General features: G+C 43.0%; 1 protein-coding gene across 4 annotated transcripts in view; it reads left to right on the forward strand.

The window, feature by feature from the left end:
- The window catches only part of NTNG1 (netrin G1), a 314,772-nt gene extending 310,437 nt beyond the window's left edge, over window positions 1–4,335 (forward strand). For all 4 annotated transcript variants that reach the window (XM_081815569.1, XM_081815571.1, XM_081815572.1 and 1 more), the window contains one exon: window positions 1,464–4,335. In XM_081815569.1, coding sequence (XP_081671695.1) covers window positions 1,464–1,693 — 230 coding nt within the window. In that variant the 3' untranslated portion in view covers window positions 1,694–4,335. The remainder of the gene's footprint in view (window positions 1–1,463) is intronic.
- The last annotated feature ends 5,636 nt before the right edge of the window (window positions 4,336–9,971 follow it).

The raw sequence follows: 9,971 nt of genomic DNA on the forward strand, positions 1-9,971 counted from the left end.
GGAAGACGGTAAAACGAGGCCCCGTTGAGGGCACTTTGTTATTAACTCTGTGAGTGTCCACTACCATCTTTCCTCAGCTCATTTGCACACAGGGCATTAGAACTTTTGTGTGTAGGAAGCGTCCATTGAAGGTGACATGACTACTGAACACAATTAATGGACAAGCAGCATTATTGAATTACTACTTGGGAGATTTTTTTTTTTTAATGCTTTGAACTTGGTAGTAATACTGAGTGTGTTTGTGTGCATGTGTGTGTGAGTGTGTGTGGGTTTAATTCATGTGGTACCCCTGGGGAAATTTGACCATGACATTTTTTTAAAAATGAAAAATGTTATAATTTATAAAAATCTACTTTTTCTGCTCTGCCCCTACCCCCCCACCCCGCTCCAGAGTGGTTCTATATAATAAATGCTTAAGCAGCATATGTTGTTGGAAGTGTTCTTGGCTCTTTTACTCTTTGTTGTTATTTTAATTTCCCTGGGTCCTATTTAACATTCTGCTAAATCAGTGAAACCTTGATTATCTAAAAGAATAGGAGACATGGAATTAATGAGGATAACCAGAACTTTGAAATAAGTAATTATTAGAGATGAAAATTACATGACAGGGACCATGAATGAATTTTCGTATCTGGAATTGCTTGCTTGATTTATTCAAACCGATTCTATTAATTGACGGACATAGTGAAATTTTGGTAATCAGGGTCTCATCACTGCATTTTTTATCATTCCGGGAAATCAAGGTAACCTTGGACTCTACTACCTCCCGGATTTACAAGGCAGTGAATATCCCTAATAGGCTGTCAGGGGCAAATATGAGGGCTCATCCTCACTCTCCTCCCACTTTCTCTCTTCTGATCTGGCTGCCGCCTGCCTGGAGCATGCTGCCTGCCCCCTCCCCTCCCCCCTCCCCTCCCCTCTCTCCTCCTGCCTCCCCCGTAGGCTTTGTCTTCCCGCATGCTGCCGCTGGAATCACCTGCAGGGAGAATGGCCCACCCCTTTGAAGTTCTTGGTCCTTTTAGCCATACCGCTTTGCATTTTAACTACCATTCATCTGGCTTTAAAACTCGGCATTCTTGTATCAGGGCACTTGTCCTTTAAAAACGCAGGAGGTCCCAACAGGTCCCAGTCCTCTGAAGAGAAGATACTGCCAAACCAGGAGTATTCCCTTACTTTGTACTCGATAGCCTGACATGGACAATGATACTATCCAAGATCGCAGCAAAAATCTGTACGAAAAGGACAAATACGATTTAAAAAAACGAACAAACAAAGGCAGCAAACTACATTTGTTTGGAAATTGGGAGTCGCGTGCTTAGTTTGTGGCGGGGAGGGGAGGGGGGCGGAAACACAGGATCCGTAGAGCTGTTTTTAAGCTGAAAACCTGCTGTACTAGATGCACTGAAATGGCTTCTGCTTCTCCTCCCCGCGCCCCACCCCACCCCCCACCCCCCGCTCTGCAGCGAACGTCTGCGACAACGAGCTCCTGCACTGCCAGAACGGAGGGACGTGCTACAACAACGTGCGCTGCCTCTGCCCGGCCGCGTACACCGGCATCCTGTGCGAGAAGCTGCGGTGCGAGGAGGCGGGCAGCTGCGGCTCCGACTCCGGCCAGGGGGCGCCCGCGCCCGGCTCCCCCGCGCTGCTGCTGCTGACCGCGCTGCTGGGCACCGCCAGCCCCCTGCTGGTCTAGGCGCGCCGCCGGCCACCAGCCCGGCCCGGGCCCGCCGCCGCCTAGCGGGGTGGGGGGAGGGGGGGCAACGCGACCCGCAAGCATTCGCTGCGACCATAGGAAACACACCCTCAGACACCCCCACTCCGACACCGTGTACAAACTAAGAAGGCCTAACTGAACTAAGCCATATTGATCAGCCGTGGACAGCACATCCGAGTCAAGACTGTTCATTTCTGACTCCAGAGGCGTTGGCAGCTGTTGAGCCTATCACCGCAAATCAAATGGCCAGCTGCAGAGCTTATTGCCGCCTGGGAAGGCGCGACAGCCCCCCCCTCCCCGCCCCGACACAGGAAAGACAACAAACAAACAAATCAAGCAACCTACAACCGCTCGCTACTCTCCCGTGGGGTGCCCCAGCACCACTGGCCCAGTGTGTGGACCAACCAAACAGAAGCATTCTTTGCTGGCAGTGCACTGTGGGTATAAGGAAATCTGTTACAAGCTGCCATATTGGCCTGCTTCAGTCCCTGAACCCCTTCCAACCTGTGCTTTAGTGAACGTTGCTCTGTAACCCTTGTTGGTTGAAAGATTTCTTTGTCTGATGTTAGTAACGCACATGTGTAACAGCCCCCTCCAAAAGCTCAAGCCAGTCATCCCCCCTATATCTTAGCAGCACTGAAGTCATTCCCAGGGCGAGCACACATCCACTGTCCAAGAGTGGCTCTAGGAAAAAAGAAAGTGTATCTATCCTTTTGTATTCAAATGAAGTTATTTTTCTTGAAATACTGTAATACGTAGATTTTTTGTATTCTTGCCAATTTGTGTTACCAGACAATCTGTTAATGTATCTAATTCGAAGCAGCAAAGACTGACATTTTATTTTGTCCTCTTGCGTTCTGTTTTGTTTTCATTGTGCAGAGATTTCTCTGTAAGGGCAACGAACGTGCTGGCATCAAAGAATATCAGTTTACATATATAACAAGTGTAATAAGATTCCACCAAAGGACATTCTAAGTGTTTTCTTGTTGCTTTAACACTGGAAGATTTAAAGAATAAAAATTCCTGCGTAAATGATTTCAGGAATTTGTATTGCAATTTCTTAAGATGAAAGGAGCAGCCACCAAGCAGTTGCATACTCACTTTACTGGTTCCTCTGTGGACTGAATGCATTCAGCTGACGAATTTAGTACCCAGGAAGATGCATCGATGTTCACTAGCTTGGACAACTTCTGCAAAATATGAGACTATTTCCACTTGGGAAAAATTATAACAGCAAAAAAAAAAAAAAAAATCTAAGCGATTGCCAAGATCATGCCAAAGCCTGTTGGCAGAGTACTAAGAGACTTTAATTTTTAAGTCATGCTATTTTCACAGATTGATGTGATCATGTGACTCCAGGGATGGTGATCTGTGTATCTTTGCAAATACAGTGTTTACATGGAGTATCATGAGAGGCAACCTGGAGAACCAGGAAAGTGGCAGGGAAATTGAGTGATTAGCAATTTGATTGAATATCTACAGACTTAGTATTTAGAGGAAATAGCAACATATACAGCAGCAAGGAGACATAACTGCTGTTCCTGAGAATAAAGTTTGTTTTAAGTACCACCCGAGGTGTAATAAATTGTTTCTGCCTTTTAGCAGGCCAATGACTGCACCAGACAGCGAGGGCTGGGGTGGTACGGGGGGAGCCCTTGCAAAGTCTCAAAGTGGCTCAAAGAGTGTGCGTTCCGTTCCCAGCACGCTGTTGTCCCACGGCTTACAAATGTGTTAGCAGCAGGACCTGGAATCAAAAACAATCATCAGCCCAAGCCAGAGTCTTTCGGACAATGAAGTCCTTCATGACTTGGGAGAGCAATAATCCATGATAGTGTTAGGTTGGAAGCCTGCTCCCGGGCTGAATTCTTCACCCCACCATGGGGTGGGGGCCGGGGGCGGGGGTGTCTTCTGATAAATAACCTGGGCGAAAACTAGATGAAGGAACATCGTGTCTTATTGGTTTTGTTCCCAGAAAGGCCAATTCAAAACAGGCAATACAAGGTAAACAGGTAATGCCTGTGCTGCCTGCCACCCCACGTCTAAGTCGATTGAATATTTGTTATTCACACCAACAGTCTCTTTTGATGTAAGAAATAAGGAAAGATGGAAATAAATTCGAGCGCTGGTTTAGTGCCAAGGTGGCCAACCAGAAATTGGAGATTTACATTAGAAGCATAAACAGCAAATTATAGTTCAGACTCACCAAAGAATACACATGAAAATGCTGGTAACACACAGAGTTTGAGATTACTTATAATGAGGTGGATTTCTCATATTAAAATTGGAATTTAGGTTGTCTTATAGTTTATTAGCACAAACCAAAGGCAGACTGTGTTATTTCTAGCAACCATGCACTTTATCATTATCCACTCATGGCTTTGTCACAATGCTCAGGAATCAGACTCTGCACATTGCAATACATGGGATTCCAAAAGCTAATTCTAAAATTTAATGAAGTCTTGATCTAAATCAATTCATCTGCATTTTATCTTTATGAGGCTATAAGAATCTAAATTGATGAGGAATATCTTGCGTTCCATGTATTTAGATATAGTTTTCTGAATTTCCTGAAGTGATGTGATCTGCTTTTAATAAAAATTCACTTTTAGGTATATAACAAATGGAAATGAAATGTTCTTTTTAATCTGGATTCTCAAGTTCTTCTAAAGGGTTTATTCCTTTGAAGGAACCCCAACTCAGTGGATTTTTATTCATCTGCTGCTCTCCAGCATTCTTGCAAAGTGGGTTCCAGCTACCATATTATGTCTTTGAGAACAGGACTCGGCTGAAAAGTGGGGACGAAGCTGTTCACATACTTAAGGTCCCAATTCTTGCTTTGTCAACTTTCCCGCAGAGTAAAAATATAATTCATCCATCAGCATCATGAATGAGCATAAAACTGCAACAAAATTTTTGTCCAAAGGCTCAGGTATATACAAAGTATCACTATTTCTAAGACAGTAATTAGACTGCTCTGCTGTGATATGGAAGTGATTTATTCCTGACCATGTACCACCCTAGACGGAGCATTTTTTTTTTTTTAAGATTTTATTTATTTATTCATGAGAGACACACACAGAGAGAGAGAGAGAGGCAGAGGGAGAAGCAGGCTCCCAAGGAGCAGGGAGCCTGATGCGGGACTCGATCCCAGGACTCTGGGATCATGACCTGAGCCGAAGGCAGACGCTTAACCATCTGAGCCACCCAGGTGCCCTAGACGGAGCATTTCAGTCCCAGCAAAGAGGGGCCCTTGCTTAAAGGGACCCATTCGGACCCTCCTGTCACTTGGTATTAGTAGCTGGGAACCTAGTATTTCCTACCCAGATAGCCTCCAGCCACTTTAAGGGCATGCATGCACTCTCCTGGGGACCCAAAGTCCTAAAGGCAAACAGCATCGTGCATCATGACTGCAAATCCCTGGGCACAAGGGGTGGTCAACAGTGAGTCTGTGTGGATAGATTAGTGAATCGGCCCTGGCAGGCAGTGCACACTGGAGAATTCTCACAGGAGCGAGAAGTAGCCCCTTGCGGTGAAAACCAGAGCTCAGGAATGGAAGGAAAGGGGCTAAAGGTGGGAGGGAGAGACTAGGGCTACCTCAGGGCCAGGGTCCAGGACCCAGGACGGAAGGAACTCTGAGCAGGCTAAGGATTGTAAGTTGATACCTGGGTTTCCAATTCTTACAAAAGCATTTGTGTCAAAGTGGCAGATTGGAACGTATTTTATTCAACCCTGTGTTAGCTTGCCACGTAACTTTTAACTGCTTAGCCATATGGCACATGGGCTTCCATTGGTACTTTTGTCCTGGTCCCCACCTGGTGGATCTGCCTGGACGGAAACACTGCATGAGGCGCCCTTGAATTAAATCGCTAAGATGACACAAATCACTCACCCGGGTAACAGAAATGTGAGGGTTGGGGGGAAGGCATGGGCCACAGTTCAGCGGTTCCTGTTATGAATGCTCCGCCGCGCCTCTTCTCAGACTTGTGCTGTGGACAAGGAAGTTTGGGATGGACTGGGGGCAGCTGTGAGGAAACCCTGAAGCCAGATCTTTTGTCCCATTGCCTTCCCTCTCCACCATCAATAATCCAGTATTACTATAGGATGTAAAGACCCCATACTCTGATATGGGTGCTCTGTGCATTATGGGATATGGGTTTGTTGTACTTCACCTGTTGTTGAAGACTAAATAAAATACCTGTTCAACAGTTTCTCTGCTCACAAGCTTGCACAGAATCTGTGGGAACTTTGAAATACATGTTCTATATATTTGTTACATACGGGACTCTGTATCTTATGATCTGGTGCAATTTTAAAGCTTCAGCTTCAGCAGTCTGAATAGAGTTCCTTCCCCACCATGTTTATTCCCGGTCTTTCTTGGTAAGGATGGGAATGGGGGCAGAAACCAAGCTACATGTTAGAACAATATGAATAACCAGGTAAAACTGTAGGATTTTTTTTTTTTTTTTGAAAATCCAGTTGGACAGCCTTAATGGTATATAAGAATGAAAAATAGAGGTAAGGAACACCCCCAGAGTTTTGATCCAAATGTCTGGTTGTGAGCAATTCCTTCTTGGCCTCAGGAAAGCAGGACTAGATTCTAATCCATTTTCTGTCTGAGAAATATTGAATGTTGATCTGGCACAAATATTCCTACAGTTCTGACCAGTTCCATATAGAAGAGTTTTCCCCTTTTAACTACATTTCCACTTTTTTACACTAAAGTTTTCCCCTTTAGTTACCTAAAACAGATGCCGAGGAATTCCTAGCATAAACTACACATAAACATAATATGATGTCAGAAAGAATTAAGAATGCCAACCATCACATTTTGAATTTTCACCAAAATCTTGGGAACATGGAGCACTTTTACTCTCCACGACACCTGGGAAGGTGTGACTCACATACTATCTTCATTTTGCATCTGAAGAATCAAGTAACTAAGAAACAGATATATGCCTTGTAAAAATTATATTATTGCACTTAGCTAGAAATGAGAAAACAGCATCTGTGAAAAGCCCATATTAATATTTAAAAATGCAATTATTTGAGATCGATTATGGCAGAAAAATTCTGCTCCTAACACATTTTTTGAGTAGGTCCTGAAAAAGCCTATCAAAAAGACTTAAATGATTTTAGGGGGTGTTTACATTTGTACAGTTGAGCCTCTAATCCTTCTTCTACCTTCTCCTGACACCCAAGAGCTGTTTTTAATTGATGGATGAATTAAAATGGAGTAGTAACATTTAAAATTATGTGATGCTTTTCTTAACCTGAAATGATAGCTAGTGAAATAGGCCATTATTCCATGAGACCTAATTATGTTAACACTGAAGATTTAGCTAGGCTGGCTGAAGCGAACTGCAGAGAATTGGAAGGAAAAATAAGACCCATTTTCTTAACATAGTACCAGTTTTTCAGAGGCATCACTTTTAACTGTTATTTAATTAGTGAAGTATGAATCGTATGGGGGAGGGGGGAACTGACTAGAAGAGAGAAAAAATAATTACTACCTCTCCTACATCTGTCTGCATAGACTTTGAAATTCCTGCGTGGCAAGAATGTGTCAAGTTCCGTTAGAAACATAATGTCCCGCGGTGTGTCTGTTCCAGCCGCCCTGCCCTGATAGGACCGCATTACAGCTTCGCTCTTACAAGGCGCAGTCATTCTAATCTAACAAAAGAAGGAAAATGGCAGAAAATCACACACCTGAAGTCCTGTTAAGAATAGGTGATTCTTTTTGCCCCAGGCAGGCAAGAACATAATGTCATTTTTGTGCGTTTGTATTTGCGCTCGGAAGGAGGGCCGCTCCTGTGGGGCAATGGTTTTCCCTCTGCCGGTGTGAAACATGGCGAGAAAACATTCTCCAAGGAAATAGCGTTTTGAAATTTACCAGTCGAGCCTACCCCCGTGAAGCCCTGGGTAATTGTTTTGGCTTCCATGGTGTGATAAACACCTAAAGGCAGAGATTAATGTCATCACCCCCCCCCCCATCTCTTTTTCTCCCCGCTGCGGGGGTGGGGAACGTGGGGCCAAGTACAGGATGTTGACGTTTGCAGGAATCCTTCAGTCGGCTGATGCCTAATTATGAGGACCCCAGTTAAATATTTAGTTTATTAAATTAATAGTGTGAAAAGCATTGGAATAGTTTTACAACCACTTAAACCCGTGTTTACATCCTGTGTAATTACAATTCATAATTGGGAAAGCAGTCAAATCTAAATGCATTCTGATCAATGGTTCTCATTCTGCCAAATAGACCCAGCAGCACGCATTACAGCAAGGGACTCTTAAAAGAGGATCTGTTTCTACATCTAGACTTCAAACCAGATTCAGGGAGGGAGATGGAGGGATTCTAGCTGTAAAGTGCTTTAAATTACGTGTAAGATTTTGTGTATATATGATTTTTTTTCCCCTGGGCAAAGAACCTATTACACTCCGTTTTTTTGTTTGTTTGTTAATTTATAAAAGGCCTAAAAGTATAAGGATGACTGCTCTAAAACCTAAGATTGAGATTTATCCTAACTATGGAAGTCCTGTTAAATAATAAATTGTAGACAGATGATGAGTGAAAATAACATGAAGGTATTTGAAGGCACATGTCCAGCAATCAGGTCTTTATTCATTTCACACTGACCTTACCTTGCCTAAGCTGCTAAGGGCATCTATACTCCCTTTTGTAGATAGCTATTTTAACATGTGCATGGTTGTTCTGGAAGCCAGGCGTGAAGTAAAGGTGAAAATGGCCCGGAGCAGCAGTGTAATGTGAGTGACAAATGATCCAAGTGTCTTGGCAACTTGGTGTGTTTCTCATGGCAGCATGTAGACCAATGAAGATTCACATCCTCTGGGGCCCCGGGTTAACCTTCCTTCAGGGTCTGAAGGATATTGGTGGTTTGATAAGGGTTCTAAATAAAGCTCTTGGGAGAATCTCTGTTCCTAAGCAATATAAATATCTGCATTAAAATGTGTATAATAAAAGCCTCGTACTTCACAATCAGTTCCAATTAAATAACTAAACTCTGGCAATTGGATACCTGTCATTTTTCACTGGATCTGAATATGTCCATAGTTCCATGTAAATTCTCACCTTAATGCACACAATATATTTGCATTTTCAACCACATGCCTATATTATTGATAGTGAGTGAGGGCTACCTCCAGTTAGAGGCAGATAGCCCTTTGTTGACTTGAGACTCGCCTATTAGAGGATGTTACCATGTAGACAACTCCTCCCAGTTCTTCAGATTGTGTCACCTGAAACATGATCACACTCTGAAACAAAGTCTGAAATGATGTGGGTTCTGATTCTGTTGTCAGGGTTGTGAGCAGCACAACCCAGTCTGCTTTCTCTATTGCAGACATTGTGCTGGAAAGGGGTCACAGTGTTTCTTTTCCATTCTTGTCCTAACATTTCAAAAAGTAAAATATATGCGACACCGGAACACATTTGGGTTGAATGGCACCGAGTCACTTTCTTTTTGTCTGGTTTGTTTCATTGTTATGGTTATTCTAGTTTACAAGCATTAGATCAGGAGCAAAGGTCTTTCTAAGTTGTGGGCATTATCCTGACTCTTCAGGGCACATATTTTCATTTCCCACTCTGCCCCCTGGACCAGCACTATCTAAATCAGTACGCCCTAGCCACCTAAGGCTACTGAGCACTTGTATGTGGTTCGTCCAAGCTGACATGTCCCGTGAATGTAAGAATACTCACTGGATTTCAAAGTCTTTAGTACAAAACAAATGAGAAAAGAATGTGAATTCTCTCTTTAATAATTTTCATATTGATTACATGTTGGAATGATAATATTTTGGATATACTGGGTGAAATAAAATATGTTATTAGAATTGATTTTAACTGTTTCATTTTGCTTTTCTAATGTGGCTACTGGAGACTTTTAAATTACATATATGGCTCACATTATATTTCTATTGGACAGTAATGCTCTAGACACTTAATTTCCCCCTCTATAAAATGGGGCTAATGGTACTCATTCTCCAGAGTTAATGTGAAAATAACAAGGAGCTAATGAACACGAAATTGATTGGTAAACCAGTAAACCACAGGAAGAGTCTAAAGTGCTGATGACTGCGATAGTGATACTTTCAAGCTCCAGTTCCACATTTCCAGATTTTTCTGGAAATTTTCAGCCAGAGGTCTTACCTGATCTTCCTCCAAAAGCACTCCAGGACCACGAATGCAAGGCTTTTAAAGTTTTAAATGAGACATATGGCCTGAACATGGAGCTTACATTAG

The sequence above is a fragment of the Leptonychotes weddellii genome, chromosome 4, assembly GCF_054177405.1.
Source record: "Leptonychotes weddellii isolate Sample4059 chromosome 4, ASM5417740v2, whole genome shotgun sequence".
Lineage (NCBI taxonomy): Eukaryota > Metazoa > Chordata > Mammalia > Carnivora > Phocidae > Leptonychotes > Leptonychotes weddellii.